The sequence below is a fragment of the Mobula hypostoma genome, chromosome 8 (genome assembly GCF_963921235.1).
Source record: "Mobula hypostoma chromosome 8, sMobHyp1.1, whole genome shotgun sequence".
Classification (NCBI taxonomy): domain Eukaryota; kingdom Metazoa; phylum Chordata; class Chondrichthyes; order Myliobatiformes; family Myliobatidae; genus Mobula; species Mobula hypostoma.
The window spans coordinates 100803219-100825572 of record NC_086104.1 but is presented as its reverse complement, the minus strand read 5'-3'; the positions used below and the strand labels follow the sequence as shown (position 1 = coordinate 100825572).

Below are 22354 nucleotides of genomic sequence, written 5' to 3'. Positions count from 1 at the left end.
CCCAGGACATGCCCTCTTCTCATTGTTACAGGTCCACAATCCCTTATTCAAAATGCTGAAATCCGAAAAGGTCCAAAAACCAAAGTTTTTTTTGTGCAGCGTGGAGCGTGTCGTAACAAGGCTTGCTTGGCGCGCCAACAGCTGACGTCACTCAGGTGTGACGTGGCAGCACTAGCAGAGGCCGCCAGACATCAGTTGAGGCTCAGTGCTCGTATGGGTTACACGTGGATTTGCTGTTTACTGGTATTTTGTGTTCACTGTTGACTTTGTATTTAATTTCACTGTGAAAATGTCAAAAACAGCTGCAGATAACCCTATGGGTAACAATGAGAAAAAGAGAAGGAAGCATCTATCATTATCAATAACGCAGAAAATATTCAGAGGGTTGGCTGCAGTAATTTAAGAAGTGTCATGGTGTAAAATATCTGGAAATCTGTGGTGAAAAAGCTTCTGCTGATCATGAAGCAGCTGAAAATTACATTGACAAATTTGCCAAGGTAATATCTGATGAAAACCTTAGCCCTGAACAAATTTTCAATGCTGATGAAACAGCTTTGTACTGGTGCTACGTTGCTAGAAAAACATTAACGAGGCTGATGACGATATGGTGAAAATGTGTGATCAGTTAATTGCTGACCTTGAACAACGTGCATTTATCAGTGAGCAAGAGATTATGGCAGTTTACTCAGTTCGAAGCTGTATATTTTTATGTTTTATTGAATGTTTTTGTTGGAAATAAAATGTACTAGTGTATTTATGGTCTATAATTATCCCACTATTTCATTTATCAGTATATTACTCTATAAATAAACCGTAATAGTATTTGTAAAAGAGCGCAGATCGGGAAAACACAGAAGTTCTCTCTCCAGCCCTCATTGTTTGAACACGTACAGACTTTTTTTCTTGTCATTATTCCCTGAACAATACAGTATAACAACTAATAACATAGCATTTACATTGTATTAGGTATTATAAGTAATCTAGAGATGACTTAAAGTACACGGGAGGATGTGCGTAGGTCCGGAGCTCCCTCGGGTCCTAAAGTCCACCCGCACTGAGACAGGTTAATTATCAATATAATTATCAATTTTCCGAAATCTGAAAAATTCTGAAATCCGAAATGCAACTGGCCCCAAGGATTTTGGATAAGAGATTGTGGACCTGTACCATCTAAGGAGGAGGTACAGAAGCCTGAAGGCACACACTCAGCAATTCAGAAACAGCTTCTTCCCCTCTGCCATCCGATTCCTAAATGAACATTGAACCCATGAACAAATTTAACAAATTTCATGACACATGTCGGTGATAAAAAGCTTGAATCTGATTCTGGAGACGCAAAGAAATTATCAACCCAGATAAACAGAAAATCAGGTGGGTAAACTAACCATAATTATACAGGGACTTGTGCTGAAATAGGTATGAGTGGAACTGAAACTTCACAGAGCTGATGCTTAATTGGCCCAATTAAATTTTATTATTTAGAGGTGATTATTTAGCATGAGAACAGGCCCTTCCGGCCTAATGAGCCCACACCTGCCATTTATACTCATGACCAATTAACTTACTGATCTGGATGTGTTTGCAATATGGGATAAAACCGAAGCACCAGGAGGAAACGCATGTGGTCACAAGGAGAACATATGAACTCCTTACACAGTGATAGAATTGAACCCAGACCACTGGCGCTGTCATAATGTTACACCAACAACGATTCTACCATCCCACCCTCTGTAGAACAAAGCCAATGGAATGTTGGTCTGCATAGTTATTATCGAGCTGAGGCAAGATCAGGCTTGGGTGAGGTAGGTTATCTTGTAAGTTACTGTCTGTGCAGTTATTTGTTCATTCCTCATTTGACTAGTGCATAGTACAGTGGGAATGGCTCCGGGGCAGTGTCTTGTACTGTGTGTGGGATGTAAGTCTGGGAGACCTCCAGTCTCCCAGGTAAACTCATCTGCACCACGTGCACTGAGCTGCAGCTCCTGAGAGAACATGCTCAGGATGGAGCTGCAGCTGGATGACCTTCAACTCATACAGGAGAATGAGGAGGTGATAGGCAGGAGCAACAGGGAGGTAGTCACCCCTAGACTGCAGGAGACAGGTAACTGGGAGACTGTCAGGAGAAGGAGGGGAAATGCACAGCCAGTGCAGAGTACACCTGTGGCCATTCCCCTCAATAATAAGTATATAACTTTAGATACCATTGACGGGGATGACCTATCGGGGGAGGGCGGGAAGCCACAGTGACCATGTCTCTGGCACAGAGTCTAGTGTTGTGGCTCAGAAAAGCAGAAAAGTGAAGAGGACTGCAGTGTTGAGAGGAGATTTCTTAATCAAAAGGATAGAGACAAGGTTCTGTGAGCGCAACAGACACACCCGGATGGAATGATGCCACCCTGGTACCGGGAACAGGAATGTCTCGAATCATGCCCATGGCATCCTCGAGGGCGAGGGTCCGCATCCAGAAGTCTTGGTACATATTGGCACCAATGACATAGGTACACAAGGTGAGGAGGTCCTGAAGAGAGATTTCAGGGAGCTAGGTAGAAAGTTGAGAAACAGGACCTACAGTGTAGTAATCTCTGGATTGCAAACTGTGCCACCTGCTAGCGAGGGCAAGAACAGGATGATTTAGCAGGTGTACCAGCTAAGGTGAAGTTGTTCAGATTTATGGAATATTGGGATCTCTTCTAAGGAAAGTAGGAGCTGTACAAGGAGGACAGACTGCACCTGAACCCAAGGGGGTTCAATATCCTTGCAGGCAGGTTGGCTACTGTTGTTTGGGTGGGTTTAAACTAATTTGGCAGGGGGATGAGAACCAGAGTGACAGTGTAGAAAACGAGATGGCTGGTTTTTACAAACAGAAACAATGTGTGGTGAGACTGCTGGCAAGGAGAGGCGGGTTATAGGGCAAAATTGCAGTCAAGAGGACGAGTTGCAACGTAAAAGGTGGACAAAATCAAAAAAGGTGAATAGAGGATTAAAGGTGTTATATTTGAACGCGTAGAGTATACGAAACAAGGTAGATGAACTTTTAGCACAGTTACAGATTGGCAAGTATGATGTTGTAGGCATCACCGAATCATGGCTGAAAGAAGAATTTAGCTGGGAGCTTAATGTCCAAGGATACACATTGCATTGAAAGGACAGGCAGGAAGGCAGAGAGGGTGGTGTGGCTTTGTTGGTTAAAAAAAGAAATTAAATCGTTAGAAAGAGGTGACACAGGGTCAGAAAGTGTGATTTGTTGTGGACAGAGCTAAGGAACTGCAAGGATAAAAAGACCCTGATAGGAGTTATATACAGACCTCAAACAACAGTAAGGATGTAGACTACAAATTACAACAGGAGATGGAAAATGCATGCCGAAAGGGCAATGTTACAATAATCATGGGGGATTTCAATATGCAGGTAGGTTGGGAAAATCAGGTTGGTGTGGGATTCCAAGAGGGCGAATTTCTAGAATGCCTACATGATGGCTTTTAAGAGCAGCTCATGATTGAGCCCACTAGGGGATCAGCTATTGTTCAATGAACCAGAATTGATTAGAGCTTAAAGTAAAAGAATCTTTAGGGGCAAGTGATCATAATATGATCGATTCACCCTGAAATTTGAGAGGAAGCTAAAGTCAGATGTATCAGTATTACAGTGGAGTAAAGGAAAACACAGAGGAGTCAGATAGGAGTTGGCCAGAATTGATTCAAAAAGAACACTGGCAGGGATAATGGCAGAGAAGCAATGGCTGGAATTTCTGGAAGCAATTCAGAAGGCACAGGATACTTACATCCCAAAGAGGAAGGAGTATTCTAAAGGCAAGATGACACAACTATCGCTAACAAAGGTCGTCAAAACCAACATAAAAGCTGAAGAGAGGGAATATAATAGAGCAAAATTTATTGCAAAGGATAGGAGATTGGGCAGCTTTTAAATACCAACAGAAGGCAACTAAAAATGTCATTAATGTAAAGATGGAATACGAAAGTAAGCTAGCCAATAATATTAAACAGGATACAAAAAGTTTCTTCAGATACATAAAGTGTAAAAGAGAAGGAAGAGTGGATATCGGATCACTGGAAAACGATGCTGGAGAACTAATAATGGAAGACAAGGAAATGGCAGAAGAACTGAGAAAGTATTTTGCATTAGTCTTTACTGTGGAAGACACTAGCAGAATGGTGGGAGTTCCAGGTGTCAGGGGTCATGAAGTCACCATTACTAGAGAGAAGGTTCTTAGGAAACTGAAAGGTCTGGAGGTAGATAAGACACTTGGAAATCCCCAGGGATGATGTACACCCCAGTATTCTGTAAGAGGTGGCTGAAGAGATTGTGAAGGCATCAGTAATGATTTTTCAAGAATCACTAGATTCTGGAATGGTTCTGGAAGACTGAAACATTGCAAATGTCAAGGACAAGATAGGATAAAGTTGATATGGTTTCCTTAAGAGAAAATCTTGTCTGACAACCCGTTGGAAATCTTTGAGGAGATTACAGGTAGAATAGATAAAGGGGATGCAGTGGATGTTGTATATTTGGATTTTCATAAAGACTTTGACAAGGTGACACACATGAGACTACTTCCCAAGTCAAGAGCCTATGGTATTACAGAAAAGTTACTAACATGGTTAGAGCATTGGCTGATTGGTAGGAGGCAGAGAGTAGGAATAAAAGGATCCTTGTCTGGGTGGCTACCAGTGCCAAGTGGTGTTTTGCAGGGGTCAGTGTGGGGACCATTTCCTTTTATGTTGTATATCAATGATTTAGGTCAGGGGTCCCCAACCTTTCTCACACTGCGGACCGGTTTAATATTGACAATATTCTTGTGGACTGGCTGACCGGGGGGGGGGGGGGGGGGGGGGGGGGGGGAACGGACAAGAGTAGCAGTCAAATACATTGAGTTTACCACGAGAAAGACTACAGTGACCATGAAGCCTTGCGCGGGCACCAGTGCGCATGTGTGACCTACCAATATTTTCTCCCCCCTCCTTCTACAAATCGTTTTCGGCAGTCCTGTTTGGGGGGGGGTGGTTAATCACGACCAGAATATAGGTGATAAGTGGCTAATACACTCAATTTCGTTTCTAAAAGGGTTTATCTAACGAATTTAATTATAAACACGGCGCATATTTTCCACGCATGAATATAGTGATAAGTCGATTATCAGGGGAGGACAGGGGAGCTTCAAGTAAGTATTGAACGAACTTCCAGTAGAAGTGGCAGAAGCAGGTTCGATATTATCATTTAAAGAAAAATTGGATAGGTATATGGACAGGAAAGGAATGGAGGGTTATGGGCTGAGTGCAGGTCGGTGGGACTAGGTGAGAGTAGCTTTCGGCACGGACTAAAAGGGCAGAGATGGCCTGTTTCCGTGCTGTAATTATTATATGGTTATATAAGTAAGTCAATAGCATTATAACATTTTAAGTAACGTTTGGATATTAAACACACAGCACATATTTTCTCCATATGAACATATAAAATCATTGCAACACACCAATATCGCTGAATCAGGGGGAGCCCTGGGATTGTTTCCCTGCAACAAGACAGTCCTATCGAGGGGTGATGGGAGACAGCGATACTTACAGGGGGCTTCCTTATGTCCAGTCTATTCCGCAATTTAGTTTTTGTTGCATTCATTGCAGAAAACTCTGCTTCGCAGAAAAATATTGGAAATGAAAGCAACATTTTCAGTGCTTTCATGGCTATCTCAGGATATTTAGCCTTGACTTTGATCCAGAATGCCGGCAGAGATGTTATGTCAAACATACTTCTTAGCCCGCTGTCATTTGCAGGCTCAAGGAGTTGATCTTCTTCCCGTGCTGACATGGATGACCCGTGCGTAATGACCTCACGTGCGTTCAAGCTCAATAGTGCATGACAGGGAATGAGGAAAGGTGCAGCTGAGTCATATCGCCAAATCATATCATTTCCTCGCGGCCCGGTAGCATATGCTTTGTGGCCTGGTACCAGTCCACGGCTTGGTGGTTGGGGACCGCTGATTTCGGTGATGAAACAGAGGGCTTTGTTACCAAGTTTGCAGATGATGCAAAGACTGGTGGACAGGCAGGTAGTGTTGAGGAAACAGAAAGGCTGCAAAAGGACTTATAGACAGATTAGGAGAATGGGTAAGAAAGCGGCAAATGAAATGCAATATTGGAAGTTGTATGGTCATGCACTTTGGTAGTAGAAATAAATGTGCAGGCTATTTTCTAAATGGAGAAAATCCAAAAATCTGCTATGCAAAGGGACATGGGAATCCTTGTGCAGAACAACCTAAAGGTTGCCTTGCAGGTAGAGTTAGTGGTGAGGAAAGCAAATGCAAAGTTAATATTCATTTCAAGAAGTCTTGAATATAAGAGCCGGGCTGCGATGCTGAGGCTTTATAAGGCACTGGTGAGGCCTCACCCTGAGTAGTGTGTACAGTTTTGGGCCCCTCATCTTAGAAAAGATGTGCTGACATTGGAGAGGGTCCAGAGGCAATACATAAGGATGATTCTGGGAATGAAAGGGTGATTATACCAGGAGCATTTGACGGCTCTGGGTCTGTACTCACTAGAATTCAGAAGGATGGGGGGGACCTCATTGAAACCTTTTGAAATTTGAAAAGCCTAGACAGAGCAGATATTGTAAGGATGTTTCCCATGGTGGGAGAGTCTAGGACAAGAGGGCACTGCCTCAGGATAGAGGGGCACCCTTACAAAACAGAGATGCAAAGAAATTTCTTTAGTCAGAGGGCAGTGAAATTGTGGAATTTGTTATCACAGGCAGCTGTGGGGGCTGGGTCATTGGGTCTACTTAAGGAAAAGATTGATAGGTCCTTGATTCGCCACAGCATCAAAGGTTACGGAGAGAAGGCCAGGAAGGGGGGCTGAGGAGGGGAAGAAAAGGATCTGCCAAGATTGAATGGTGAAGCAGACTCGATGCTGCCTGACCTGTTCAATTCCTTCAGCGTTTTGTGTGTTGAGGCTTACAGTCTTACCTCATCAGCCCGTAACTCCAGTCCCAAGAGTTCAGTTGAACTTGGGTCAAAATCAGGTTTATTATCACTGATATATGTTGTGAAATTTGTTGATTTGCAGCAGCAGTACAGTGCAATACATAAAATATACCATCAATTATAATAAGAAATATATAAATATATATACACAGAGCGGACTCTGGTTAATTGGGATAGCCATTTATTTGGGACAACATTTGAAGAACAAAACCAGATTGAAAATAGCTGGATTCCCTTCACTGCTTCGGGACACTATGCGGATTAATTGGGACAGGAGACTGTAGCCAAACAGTTTCCAACTAGAGTCAGTCATGTGCATGTCGTGTAGCGGTTCAACACTACACAGTGCTTAAGAGTGAACAGTTTTTAAATAGCATCACCTGTGTGTGTTTGTTTTCAGAAAGCAGTGATTTTTGTCACTGATAGTTGGCAAGTAATAAACAGCAAGACAATTCAGAACTGTTTTGCTCTCTGAAGTCTCAAACATTCAGGCTTAGAGATGCCAGAACAGCTGGGACTGAAAATAAAACAGTTTCACCACTTCAACAAGTTCGGGACTACAAAGAATTTGAAGGAATCAACAATCATCTTGAATATTACAATGAAAATGAAGATTTGGGGGATGCAATCATCGAAAGCATTGTATGAAGGCAGTCCATTATCTGTACTAGGTGTCTATGCTGATTTTGTTCATTTGCAGTCAATCAAATGAAAATATCATTGTATGCAAAATGCTGGAGGAACTCAGCAGGTCAGTTTTCATGGAAATAGTTAAAAAGGTATAAAAAAAGACTAAGTAGTATTTAACTGAGTAGCAAATTATGTATTTAAATGAAATATAGAACAAATTAGAACACTATCAATGCTACTGCAGAACTATAAAACGGTGTATTAGTTCCTAGTAGTTATTGATGGAGGAAATAATTCAGTATAGGCATCTGTAAATGAAGAAAATCAGCTCAGACACCTAGTGTAGATAATGGATTGTCCTCAAACAATGCTATTGATGATTGCATCCTCCAAACATTCATTTTCATAGTAGTAACATTCAACATGATAGTCAATACCTTCAAATTCTTCATAGCTATTAACTTGTTGAAGTGGTGAAATCATTTCATTTTCACTCTCAGCTGTTTCTGGCATCTCCAAGCCTGAACGCTTGAAAACGCAGTCAGCAAAACAGTTCTGAATTGTCTTACTGTACACTTCTCAACAATTACCTGTGACAAAAAAAATCACTGCTTTTTGAACACAAACACATGCAGCTGATGTAAATAAAAAAAACCTGACTGCTCTAAGCACCGTGTAGTGTCTACCAGCCACACAAGTGCATGCAACTAATGTTCGTCAGAAGCTGTTCAGCAACAGTTTCCTGTCCCAATTCAGTGGTATAGTGTCTCAAATAAATGAAGGGCATCCTGGCTATCTTCTCAATTAGTTTTTGTTCTTTAAGAGTTGTCCCAAATAAGCAGCTGTCCCTATTAACCAATGGCCCAATTAACTGGAATCCACTGCATATGCATTATATACAGTATATTCAGTACTGCAAAAAGTGAGCAAAAAGAGTGAGGGGTTCAATCTCTGTGTCAGAAATCTGATGGCAGAGTGGAAGAAGCTGTGCCTAAAACATAGACTATGTATCTACAGGCTCCTGTACTTCTCTGATGGCAGTAATGAGAAGAGGACATGTCCGGGGTGGGGGGGGCGGTGGTGGTGGTCATTAGTGAAGGTGAAAACACCACCGTACCAGTGTTTTCTAAGCAGAACCCATTGAGATGGGGAAGTATCCAACTCAGCCAATGTATGCTTCTGTCAGACTAAAAACCCCTGCATCATCACCATAACCACAGGAGACTCTGCATGATGAAGGGTCTCAGCCCAAAACATCAATAGTTTATTCTTCTCCAAAGATGCTGCCCAACTTGCTGAGTTCCTCCAGCATTTTGTTTGTTACTATTTCACCTTAACATTTAAGATCCAAACACTTTCGAAACTTCCAAAAGAGATGCTCAATAGGCGTCGTCAGAATGACTCTTCTCATTACCTGGCGTAGCTGGAAAATGCCACCTGTGGAAACATCCTTGGAGGGGATTACCTCCACAGGAACATAGTCCCCATTCTCATTCAGTTCCAAGATCTGGATCCACAGCTCGACCTTCCGCATCACCTCACTCCATCTGGTAATGAATATTATTTTATTTACAAAAAGCTGCACTTAGTACCATTGTATTATACACAAAACATTGATGAACCAAAATACTTTCTCAAGTAGGTAATGAATACTGTTATTTACACAACTTATGAAGGTTGAGTCATTTAAACATTTTCTTCCAATTATTACATTAGTATTAACACACTGTGTGATTGAACAAAAAAAAAAATCAAATATTAGCCGGTGAAGTTCAATGTGAACAAGCTTACACTGCTGCACAATGGAGATAGTACATTAACATTAATGCATTTTAAATAAATATGTGGTTTACCATTACTCTATGTTTTATAACCCTATCAACATGCACTTAACCCTGTCTACTCATGGCCCAGAGTCTTATGGCATGTTCCTTGAAACTGCATTGCTGATCTTTGGAAAATATCTAACACACGTTAACAAATATTTTCTCATGAGAATAATGTACATGTTTAAACACAAATTTCTGGTCAGCCTGAGGAGGATGTATCAGGCTAAAAATGTGAAATAGAACATTGTAGTAAAGGGTAATTAAATAGGGTAAACAAAAAAGACTGAGCAATCCCAACTGAACAAACCAATAGTGCATTGTTTTTCAAATTTATTTCAAGAAATATACACACTCTTGTCTGGATAAAGGACTTGAGGCTTACTATGATGCTGTATCACAGCAATGGATATCTCTGCTATAAGAGTATAGATTTCTTTGATGAAAGAATATGGAAATTTTAGGAAAGGCCTTTGGTAACCAATTGCTGAACAATAAGAGAATTCTCTGAAGACAGGGTGAGGGAAAATCAAAGCAATAAACAGAGTTGTCAACGGTAGGTTAGATGGTAGTTCTTGTTAGTTTGCAGGATCACCTGTTTGTAATACTATACAGTTTTCTAATTTTATTGAAAATTTCAAATAAATGATAATCTAATGAAAATTGAAAGTTAAATCCTAAATAATCACCTATCCCGTAGTGATCGTGTTTTGGCTTGTATTATTCCCAAGTCCCATATGGAAGGAGTTTTACGAGGGTCACATGGTTTATGTCCGTAGACTTGGAATGCCAAAGCTCCTTCAGAGAGATATTCCAGCAGGTCCTCAGAAAGACTGACCGAGAATTCCTGATAAAATGCAACCAGATGTAATTATGGATGGATTTTAATGCAATGTAACAACATCCAATAGAGTGGACAGACACCTTCCCACAGGGATAAACTTTCAACAGTCTGGTACAAAAGTTTGTTCACGAGCTTAGCAGTGGAGGAATTTAAACTGATTAGAGTCTGTCTTCAATAGTGATAACAAAACTGTAACTGCTGGAAACTGTGATTAGAAACACAAATATCATACAGCACTATTTTAAGTGTAACTGAAAGAGAAGAGTTTCTATTTCTGGGCTGCTTGATGTTTAATATACAGTTACACAGAGAGGACCAGCTCATTTCCTCCAGATGTTCACTGCCTGCATTCTAGGTTGTGTGTCAATGTTTTGATACCAATCATTTCTGCTGATACGTTCCCCTCAAGGAACTAAGATCTCACTCAAGGCATCAAATGCATCATAGAACTTGTAAGAGCAAGAATGTAATGCGGAGCCTTTATAAGGCACTGGTCTGACTGCACCCAGAGTATTGTGAGCAGTTTTGTGCCCCTTATCTAAGAAAGGACACACTGGGCATTGGAGAGGGTCCAGAGGAAGTTCACAATAATTATTCTGGGAATGAAAGGGTTAACGCACGAGGAGCATTTGATAACAACAGGAATTCTGCAGATGCTGGAAATTCAAGCAACACACATCAAAGTTGCTGGTGAACGCAGCAGGCCAAGCAGCATCTGTAGGAAGAGGTGCAGTCGACGTTTCAGGCCGAGACCCTTCGTCAGGACTAACTGAAGGAAGAGTTAGTAAGGGATTTGAAAGTTGGAGGGGGAGGGGGAGATCCAAAATGATAGGAGAAGACAGGAGGGGGAGGGATGGAGCCAAGAGCTGGACAGGTGATTGGCAAAAGGGGATACGAGAGGATCATGGGACAGGAGGTCCGGGAAGAAAGACGGGGGGGGGGGGGAACCCAGAGGATGGGCAAGAGGTATATTCAGAGGGACCGAGGGAGAAAAAGGAGAGTGAGAGAAAGAATGTGTGCATAAAAATAAGTAACAGATGGGGTACGAGGGGGAGGTGGGGCCTTAGCGGAAGTTAGAGAAGTCGATGTTCATGCCATCAGGTTGGAGGCTACCCAGACGGAATATAAGGTGTTGTTCCTCCAACCTGAGTGTGGCTTCATCTTTACAGTAGAGGAGGCCGTGGATAGACATGTCAGAATGGGAATGGGATGTGGAATTAAAATGTGTGGAGATCCTGCTTTCTCTGGCGGACAGAGCGTAGATGTTCAGCAAAGTGGTCTCTCAGTCTGCGTCGGGTCTCGCCAATATATAAAAGGCCACATCGGGAGCACCGGACGCAGTATATCACCCCAGTCGACTCACAGGTGAAGTGTTGCCTCACCTGGAAGGACTGTTTGGGGCCCTGAATGGTGGTAAGGGAGGAAGTGCAAGGGCATGTGTAGCACTTGTTCCGCTTACACGGATAAATGCCAGGAGGGAGATCAGTGGGGAGGGATGGGAGGGACGAATGGACAAGGGAGTTGCGTAGAGAGCGATCCCTGCGGAATGCAGAGAGCGGAGGGGAGGGAAAGATGTGCTTAGTGGTGGGATCCTGTTGGAGGTGGCGGAAGTTACGGAGAATAATATGTTGGACCCGGAGACTGGTGGGGTGGTAGGTGAGGACCAGGGGAACCCTATTCCTAGTGGGGTGGCGGGAGGATGGAGTGAGAGCAGATGTACGTGAAATGGGGGAGATGCGTTTAAGAGCAGAGTTGATAGTGGAGGAAGGGAAGCCCCTTTCTTTAAAAAAAGGAAGACATCTCCCTCGTCCTAGAATGAAAAGCCTCATCCTGAGAGCAGATGCGGCGGAAACGGGAGGAATTGCGAGAAGGGGATGGCGTTTTTGCAAGAGACAGGATGAGAAGAGGAATAGTCCAGATAGCTGTGAGAGTCAGTAGGCTTATAGTAGACATCAGTGGATAAGCTGTCTCCAGAGACAGAGACAGAAAGATCTAGAAAGGGGAGGAAGGTGTCGGAAATGGACCAGGTAAACTTGAGGGCAGGGTGAAAGTTGGAGGCAAAGTTAATAAAGTCAATGAGTCCTAGCTATGCCTGCCTTTTTGTTCGGTTTGTGGAACAATCTATGCTCCGTGCCTATTCTGGTATCTGTCCCCCACTTTTCCTTCGCTACATCGACCACTGCATTGGCACTGCTTCCTGCACGCATGCAGAACTCATTGACTTTATTAACTTTGCCTCCAACTTTCACCCTGCCCTCAAGTTTACCTGGTCCATTTTCGACACCTCCTTCCCCTTTCTAGATCTTTCTGTCTCTGTCTCTGGAGACAGCTTATCCACTGATGTCTACTATAAGCCTACTGACTCTCACAGCTATCTGGACTATTCCTCTTCTCACCCTGTCTCTTGCAAAAACACCATCCCCTTCTCGCAATTCCTCCGTCTCCGCCGCATCTGCTCTCAGGATGAGGCTTTTCATTCTAGGACGAGGGAGATGTCTTCCTTTTTTAAAGAAAGGGGCTTCCCTTCCTCCGCTATCAACTCTGCTCTTAAACGCATCTCCCCCATTTCACGTACATCTGCTCTCACTCCATCCTCCCGCCACCCCACTAGGAATAGGGTTTCCCTGGTCCTCACCTAGCATCCCACCAGCCTCCAGGTCCAACATATTATTCTCCATAACTTCCGCCACCTCCAACAGGATCCCACCGCTAAGCACATCTTTCCCTCACCCCCTCTCTCTGCATTCCACAGGGATCGCTCCCTACTCAACTCCCTTGCCCATTCGTCCCTCCCATCCCTCCCCACTGATCTCCCTCCTGGCAATTATCCGCGTAAGCGGAACAAGTGCTACACATGCCCTTACACTTCCTCCCTTACCACCATTCAGGGCTCCAAACAGCCCTTCCAGGTGAGGCAACACTTCACCTGTGAGTCGACTGGGGTGATATACTGCGTCCGGCGCTCCCGATGTGGCCTTTTATATATTGGCGAGACCCGACGCAGACTGGAGACCGCTTTGCTGAACACCTACGCTCTGTCCGCCAGAGAAAGCAGGATCTCCCAGTGGCCACACATTTTAATTCCACATCCCATTCCTATTCTGACATGTCTGTCCACGGCCTCCTCTACTGTAAAGATGAAGCCACACTCAGGTTGGAGGAACAACACCTTATATTCCGTTTGGGTAGCCTCCAACCTGATGGCATGAACATCGACTTCTCTAACTTCCGCTAAGGCCCCAACTCCCCCTCGTACCCCATCTGTTACTTATTTTTATGCACACATTCTTTCTCTCACTCTCCTTTTTCTCCCTCTGTCCCTCTGAATATACCTCTTGCCCATCCTCTGGGTCTCCCCCCGCTCCTTGTCTTTCTTCCCGGACCTCCTGTCCCATGATCCTCTCGTATCCCCTTTTGCCTATCACCTGTCCAGCTCTTGGCTCTATCCCTCCCCCTCCTGTCTTCTCTTATCATTTTGGATCTCCCCCTCCCCCTCCCACTTTCAAATCCTTACTCACTCTTCCTTCAGTTAGTCCTGACGAAGGGTCTCGGCCTGCAACGTCGACTGCACCTCTTCCTACAGATGCTGCCTGGCCTGCTGTGTTCACCAGCAACTTTGATGTGAGGAGCATTTGATTGCTCCGGGCATGCAGTCACTGGAGTTTAGATGATTGAGGGGCGATTTCATTGAAACCTATTGAATACTGAAAGACCTATATAGAGTGGATGTGCAGGGAATGTTTCCTATAATGGATGAGCTGAAGAACAGAGGGCACAGCCTCAGAATAGAGGAATGTCCATTTAGTACAGAGGTGCGGAAGAAGCTCTTTAGCCAGAGGATGGTGAATCTGTGGAATTCATTTTCACAGAGGCCAAGTCATTGGGTATACTTAAAGTGGAGGTTATGTCTATAACAGTTACTTGCACGTTGTGTTTTATAGAATTGCTTGATATTATTTTTTCAATTGAGTTCTTTATGCTTAATATTGTGTTTTATTAAGCTGCATTGGATTCGGGGTATCCAATCACGTTGTTCTCTTTTACACTCTGCTCTTGAAGAACGTCAATAAACAACCTTGAATCTTAAATGAAGTTTTAAGATTTAAGTTCTTACCTTACAGTGGTCAAAAACGACCATGCACTCTGGGTCTTTTCCAGCCGGACTTAAAGAGGAAGGATCTACTTCTGGAGCAACCATGGTTGGTTCTGTCTGATCCCAAAAGGTGTACTGGCAGAAAACAAAGTTCGACAGGTGTCGAGGCAAGCCCGTAGCTTGGAGGATTTTTATCTGGTGGAGAAAAATACTCATACAATCATATGTACTTGGATCTTCACTTCCAGACTTGCATAATATTTAAAGATACAGCAACTACTCAGAGGATGGTGCGAGTGTGAAACGAGCTGCCAGAGGAACACAAGATATTCTGCAGATCCAAAGCAACACACACAAAATGCTGAGGAACTCAGCATCCACGGAGCGGAATAAATAGTCGACGTTTCAGGCTGAGAGCCTTCATCGGACTGGAAAGGAAGGGGAAGATGCCAGAATAGGAAGGTGGGTGGAGGGAGGGGAAAGCGTACAAGCTGTCAAGGGACAAGACTGGAGATAGTCTCCACCTGAAACGTTGACAGTTTATTCTCCGGACTTGCTGAGTTCCTCCAACATTTTGTGTGCGTTGCGCTGGATTTCCAGCATCTGCAGTATCCCTTGTGTTTATGGAAAGCACCCACACAGTGACACGTACTCTGCAGGTGAATTTTCGTGCTGTTTCCCTTTCATGCGATTCACTCTCATTCCCATCGTCCAGTGCATCATCTCCACCAGCGATGCGATCATTGAAGTCACCACTTGTTCGTAACACCTCTACGTGCAAGCGTCCTGCAACCTTAGAAAAGAAGGGCAGATAATACATCTCATCCAATTACTAAGTAAACTCTGCACATTTAATGAAATGTACATGCAACTAACATTCAGGGTTCACTCACAAACCAAAAGCACAACTTAGAATGAACATTCTCTATTTACTTAATAGTTTACCAATACTGAGGTGGTACTCACCTAGATACCTGTGTTTAACAACACAATCTCACTCATAGCATCTGCATTGGTTAAATTAGGTTAGGGTTACTGAGTTGTGGGCATGCTATGATGTCGTCAGAAGCATGGTAACACTTGTGGGTTGCCCCCAGCACATCCTCGGATATTGGTCATTGATGCAAATAAAGCAATTCACTGCATGGTTCGATGGACATGTGGCAAATCTTTGAGGCCATGCTATGTTGGCACCTGAAGCATGGCAACACTGCCAGCCTTTCCGAGCACGTCTTTGTACTGCGTTGGTCGTTGATACAAACCACGCATTTCACTGTGTTTCGATGTACATGTGACAAATAAAGATGATCTTAATTTCTGACAGATTCTGTAGAACAAATGAAGCTGCCACATGTGACTTGAAGCAAAGTTCCCTCTGAGGCCTGTGTACACACACATCTTCTGCTACTGTCGCACAAAAGAATTTAAACTACGCACGAAAGCTCGTCACCCTCTACCCCATTGGCACGTTAAGTATATTCCACGATCGTACACAATCAGATTTCCTTTTCCGGTTTCTAATGTGGAGTTTCCAATGATTTGTCTGCAGATTGTAGAACTGGCTTATTAATACTGTCTTTATTGAAGAAATTATTCAGTGTGCACATGTCGTTGAAAAAATTGCACAGCTCAAGATTTCTGTGCTCACTGGTCATTACAAATTAGAGCAAACATTGACTTGAAGTACAGCCGAAGTATTTTAACCCAGTAATCCTCCTTGGGAATGATTGACAGCATCACTTTCTATAGTCACAATCAAAGTGCATCTGTCAGTACACACAGCTATGGTTATTTGTATAATGTGAAATCAGAACACGCATGCACCAATGTGATACTGATTTTAGCTCCAATCGCATTGCTAACAACCTTTCCTTAAAGACATCTAGTACCTCACAAGCAGGATTTTTGTAAATTTAAGTTACGCATATTCCAATTACTGGATAAAAACAGGATTGAAGATAGCCTTTAACATTTCCAATTACAGACTCAGAGATTATTATGTAGGGAATGCTCCATGCAATCAGTTATATTAAATAGAGATCAAAGCCATTCCTCCGTTAAATGCACACAACGTTTAAAATGGAACAGTGCTCTAATTTTAAATAAAGCAACAGATCCACTGACATAAAGGGGCAGTGAGATTCATGGTGAAACCCTGATGGAAAAATTAAATACATACACAATAAACCAGCTGCCATTTGGGCACTAGTCTGCTGAATGACCTTTGTCTGAAATGCCAGCTTACCTTTTTAAGATACCAACAAACTTCCTGCCTATACTTTGTTCTGAAGTAGAGATTTACAGCCTCAAAGCTGGCCAAATGGCCCCCCTCCCTCAATGTCAATACATTTACCGAAAAGAGGTGGGCCCCACACTTGAATAGAAATCCTGGTGGAGATAAGGTAGATTCGGGCAATGCCTATGTATCGATGACAGACAGAGACCCAAGAGAGTGCAGATGCCAGAATCCGCAGCAAAAACAGACTACTGGAAGAACCCAGCAGATCAGAATCAGGTTTAATATCACCAGACAACAGGAATTCTGCAGATGCTGGAAATTCAAGCAACACACATAAAAGTTGCTGGCGAATGCAGCAGGCCAGACAGCATCTCTAGGAAGAGGTGCAGTCGACATTTCAGGCCGAGACCCTTCGTCAGGACTAACTGAAGGAAGATTTAGTAAGAGATTTGAAAGTGGGAGGGGGAGGGGGAGATCCAAAATGATAGGAGAAGACAGGAGGGGGAGGGAAGGAGCCAAGAGCTGGACAGGTGATAGGCAAAAGGGATACGAGAGGATCATGGGACAGGAGGTCCGGGAAGAAAGACGGGGGGGGGGGAGACGACCCAGAGGATGGGCAAGGGGTATATTCAGAGGGGCAGAGGGAGAAAAAGGAGAGTGAGAGAAAGAATGTGTGTATAAAAATATGTAACAGATGGGGTACGAGGGGGAGGTGGGGCATTAGCGGAAGTTAGAGAAGTCGACGTTCATGCCATCAGGTTGGAGGCTACCCACATATCTATCCACAACCACATCCCATTCCCATTCTGACATGTCTATTCACGGCCTCCTCTACTGTAAAGATGAAGCCACACTCAGGTTGGAGGAACAACACTTTATATTCCGTCTGGGTAGCCTCCAACCTGATGGCATGAACATCGACTTCTCTAATTTCCACTAATGCCCCACCTCCCCCTCGTACCCCATCTGTTACTTATTTTTATACACACATTCTTTCTCTCACTCTCCTTTTTCTCCCTCCGTCCCTCTCACTATACCCCTTGCCCATCCTCTGGGTTCCCCCCCCTTGTCTTTCTTCCCGGACCTCCTGTCCCATGATCCTCTCGTATCCCCTTTTGCCTATCACCTGTCCAGCTCTTGGCTCTATCCCTCCCCCTCCTGTCTTCTCCTATCATTTTGGATCTCCCCCTCCCCCTCCAACTTTCAAATCCCTTACTCACTCTTCCTTCAGTTAGTCCTGACGAAGGGTCTCGGCCCGAAACGTCGACTGCACCTCTTCCTAGAGATGCTGCCTGGCCTGCTGCGTTCACCAGCAACTTTGATGTGTGTTGCTTTAATATCACCAGCATAGGTTGTGAAATTTGTCGTCTTTGCAGCAGCAGCAAAAGGAAGTAAATTGAATTACAGTAAATACAGTGTGTGACCAGCATCTGGGGTCGGGGGTGGGGGGTGGGGAAGGAATTATTGATGTTGAGGACTGGAGAGGGAAGATAGCCAGGACAGAGAATGGGGGGGGGGGATGGGGGGTGAGACAAGGGTCAGTGGATGATAAGTGGACCAAGGAGGAGAGAAGCGTGATAAGGATGATAGGCAGGTGGAGAAGCAGGAGTTGGTATATAACAATCACTGCAATTCAAATCACTGCTGTTCTAATGGACTTGATAGTTAGATACTTCATTAATCCCAAAAGAAATTAGTGTCACAGTAGCATTACAAATGCAGAGATATACTGTAAATATTAGAACAGAAGTAGAAAGAATAAAAAATAAGTTACCACAAACAGTCTAACAGGAGGGGATTATCGCTTCCCTGGCTATAGGTTTACTCATTATAGAGCCTAAAGGCCGAAGGTAAGAACGACTTGTTATTAAACGTGCTCCTCTGTTCAGCCAAGTTGGCATGCAGAGGGTGAGAAACTGGACCTCAAGCCAGTTACTTATCATGTGCACATCGAAACATGCAGTGAAATATATTGTTTGTGTTAACCAACACAACCCAAGGATGTGGTGGGGGCAGCCCTACAAGTGTCACCACACATTCTGGTGCCAACATAGCATACCCACACTGTTCAGCAGAACAACACGTAGCCAACATAACACAAGCAACAACAAGCACAGCAAAACATAGTTGTACACTATGCTCCACTCAGTTTCTAAAATGATGCAGAAAACAGTGCATTTTAAATCATTCAAAGGTGTGTAAATACATAGATGTTAATAACCTGGTTATATATTATTACCACTGCTGACCCATTGTCTCAGCCAGGTATATGGGAAACAACCTGGGGTGAAAAAACTAATTACTTAACATACAAATTGGAGAAGAGGGATCTCAAAACTTGAAATCTATTTTTTGGGCATCTCTCGTTGTAAATTTTAATGGTCAAGGTATAATATATATTCTACCACTACTGTTGGTAGAATCTCAGATGGTGACAAGGTGGTGTACAGGACTGAGAAAGATTAACTGGTTGAATGGAGCCGCATTCAACATCTGCAAGATCAAGGAATTATAGCCCAGTATGGTAACACCGATGTCTTTGAGTGGAAAATCCTACAAAAGGTAGTGGATTCGGCCCAGTACATCATGGGCACAACCACCGAGCACATTTACATGAGACATTGCCGTTGAAAACAGCATCCATCGTCAGAGATCCTCACCACCCAGGACATGCTCTTTTCTCACTGCTGCCATCAGGTAGAAAGTACAAGTACAGGAGCCTCAGGATTCACAGCTCCAGGTTCAAGAACAGTTACTACCCTTAAGCCATCAGGATCTTGAACAAAAAGTGATAATTACACTCATTTAAGGACTCTTATCTTGTTATTTCATACTCATTATTTATTGCTTTTTTTTATATCTGTACTTGCACAGTTTGTTGTTCATGATCCTGTTACAGCTATTGTTCTATAGATTTGCTAAGTATGCTTGCAGAAAAAGAATCTCAAGGTTGTATGCAGTGACATGTATGTACTCTTGATAATAAATTTCACTTTGAACTTGAACTCCTTGAATTGATTGTGGACTTCAGGAAGGGGAGGTCAGAAGAACACACACCAGTCCTTATTGAGGGATCAGCAGTGGAAAGAGTGACCAGATTCAAGCATCTGGGCATCAGCATCTTACAGCATCTACGCTGGAAGCAACACACTGATACAGTCAGAAAGGCAGTATATTGACAGCTCTATGTTAAAGAGAATCAGTATCAAAAACTCTTACAAATTTCGAGATATGCATGGTGGAGAGTGTTCCGATTGGCTGCATCCCCACCTGGTACAGATGTTTCAATGCTCACGGTTGTAATAGACTCAGCCACCTCCATGATAGGCACAAGCCTCTCCACCAGTGCCTCAAGGTGACATCCATTCTCACCACCTGTCCTCTTTTCATTGGGGAGGAGGGTACAGGAGCCTAAAGACCTTCACTCAAAGATTTAGGAACATCTACTTCCCATCCACCATAAAGTTTCTAAACAGTTCATGAATACTACCTCATTATTCCTTCTCAATTTCTTTTTTATTTTTGTGATTAATGATAAAAGAATTCTAAAGATTAGCTTTACTTCTCACTCATACATCAAAAAATACAGTGAAAATGCACTGTTTGCATCAACAACCAACACAGTCCTAATGTGTGCTGGGGGCAGCTCAGAAGTGTTGTCATGTTTCTAGCACCAACACAGCATGCCCACAAGTTACTGATCCTAACCCGCACATCTTCAGAAACCATGATATGCAACCTGTCACTAAAGATTCATTTTCTGCACTGCCATTTAGATTTCTTTGCTACAAATCTTGCCACTGTCAGTGACGAGCATGATGAGAGGTTTCATTAGGACATGGAAAAATGTATCAGGGCAACTGGAATTCATCAATGCTGGCTGATTATTGTTGGACACTTAAGCAAGAAGCCTCAGACACTGAGCACAAATGAAAATCATCAACATTTTTAGCTTAGTTGAACATTGCAAAGCAACAGCACTGTTATGCAATTAAACAAATTACATTCAATAGAAGTTAATTTCTTGTTTCTCCAAATTCTGAAGTGATACAAGTAGTCTAAAGTTATATTTGTGTTCTGCTTCCATAAGACATAGAAGAAGAATTAGGCCATCTGGCCCATCGAGTCTGCTCTGCCATTCGATCATGGCTGATCCTTTTTTCCTATCTCCTCCTCAACCCCAGTTCCCTGCCTTCTCCCTGTAACCTTTGATGCCATTAAGGAAAAATGAGGTAGTATTCATGAACTGATTACATGTCCAATCAAGAACCTAACAATCTCTGCCTTAAATACACCCAACAACCTGGCCTCCACAGCTGTACGTGGCAACAAATTCCACAAATTCACCACCCTTTGGCTAAAGAAATTTCTCCGCATCTCTGTTTTGAAAGGGCACCCCTCTATCCTGAGACTGTGCCCTCTTGTCCTAGACTCTCCCACCATGAGAAACATCCTTTCCACATCTACTCTCTCTAGGCCTTTCAACATTCAAAAAGATTTCAAGGAGATCCCCCCTCATCCTTCTGAATGCCAGTGAGTACAGTGAGTAACCATCAAACGTTACTCATATGATACATTGGACAACAAATTTTTTTCAAAAGTGTTGCTTCCTCAGAATTTTTTTTTGTTTGTGATAGACTGCTTGAAGATGAACACAAATATAATTTCAGACTACTTGAATCACGTAGGAATTTGGAGAAACAACAAATTAACTTTTATTGAATATAATATGTTTATTTGCATAATGGTGCTGATGCTTTGCAATAGCTCAACTAAGTTAAAAATATTTTGTTAATAATTTTCATTTGTACTCAGTGTCTGAAGCTTCTCACTTAAGTATCCAACAATAATTCACCAGCACTGATGGATTTCAGTTGCTCTGGTATCTTTTCTCCATGACTGCAATGTCCTGGTGAAACCTTTCACCATGCTCGTCACTAAGAGCACCAAGATTTGCAGGGAAGAAGTCTAAATAGGAATGCAGAAAATGAATCTTTAGTGACATGTTGCATTTCATGGTTTTACATGCTTGAAGCATGCTTTCAACCAGCTGTATGTAGTTTGGTGCTCTGTAGATGCCAAGAAAAATTGTAATAACTTCCTTGAATGCCTTCCATGTGATTTTCTCCGGTCCCACTAGAAATTCTTCAAATTGCCTGTCATTGATGACCTGCTTGATTTGTGGACCAACAAAAATGCTTTCCTTAATCATGGCATCAGTTATTCTGGGAAGCATCTCTCTCAAATATCAAAATCCTTCATGGACATTTTTGTGCCTGGTTTTGGCAAATTCCATCCTTACAGTCCTGAACCCAATAATTATTACTAAATCTTGTCCTGCCATGCAGCAGCCGCGCCGCCTAAGCAAGCCTGGGCAAGATAGGAAACTTTCCAGCTTACATTGTAGGCAACATTTTAATTGACTTGAGTTACAAATTGAAATAATAAACATAAGTTTATTAAAAAATGGTGTATGATAGGGAAATTTTGTGGTGAATTTCATGATCAGTAGCCCAAAATTCATAAGGTACACCTAAAGGTATTCAGGACGCAAAATCTTTGTTGTCCAGTGTTAATCCTTTCATTCCTGGAATCATCCTTGTGAATCTCCTCTGGACCCTCTCCAATGCCAGCACATCTTTTCTAAGATGAGGCCTCACCAGTTCCTTACAAAGCCTCAGCATCACATCCTTGCTTTTGTATTCCAGACCTCTTGAAATAAATGATAACA

The 22354-nt window shown here is 43.0% G+C and overlaps 1 protein-coding gene across 1 annotated transcript in view; it reads right to left on the bottom strand.

Annotated features, from left to right (window-relative positions):
- The window catches only part of LOC134350789 (kinesin-like protein KIF13B), a 285072-nt gene that overhangs the window by 70714 nt on the left and 192004 nt on the right, over nt 1-22354 (bottom strand). The window contains exons 21-24 of the mRNA XM_063056478.1: nt 15037-15177; nt 14406-14579; nt 10137-10294; nt 9036-9168 (exon numbers count right to left, since the gene is read on the bottom strand). Of these exons, the coding sequence (XP_062912548.1) occupies nt 9036-9168; nt 10137-10294; nt 14406-14579; nt 15037-15177 (606 nt within the window). The remainder of the gene's footprint in view (nt 1-9035; nt 9169-10136; nt 10295-14405; nt 14580-15036; nt 15178-22354) is intronic.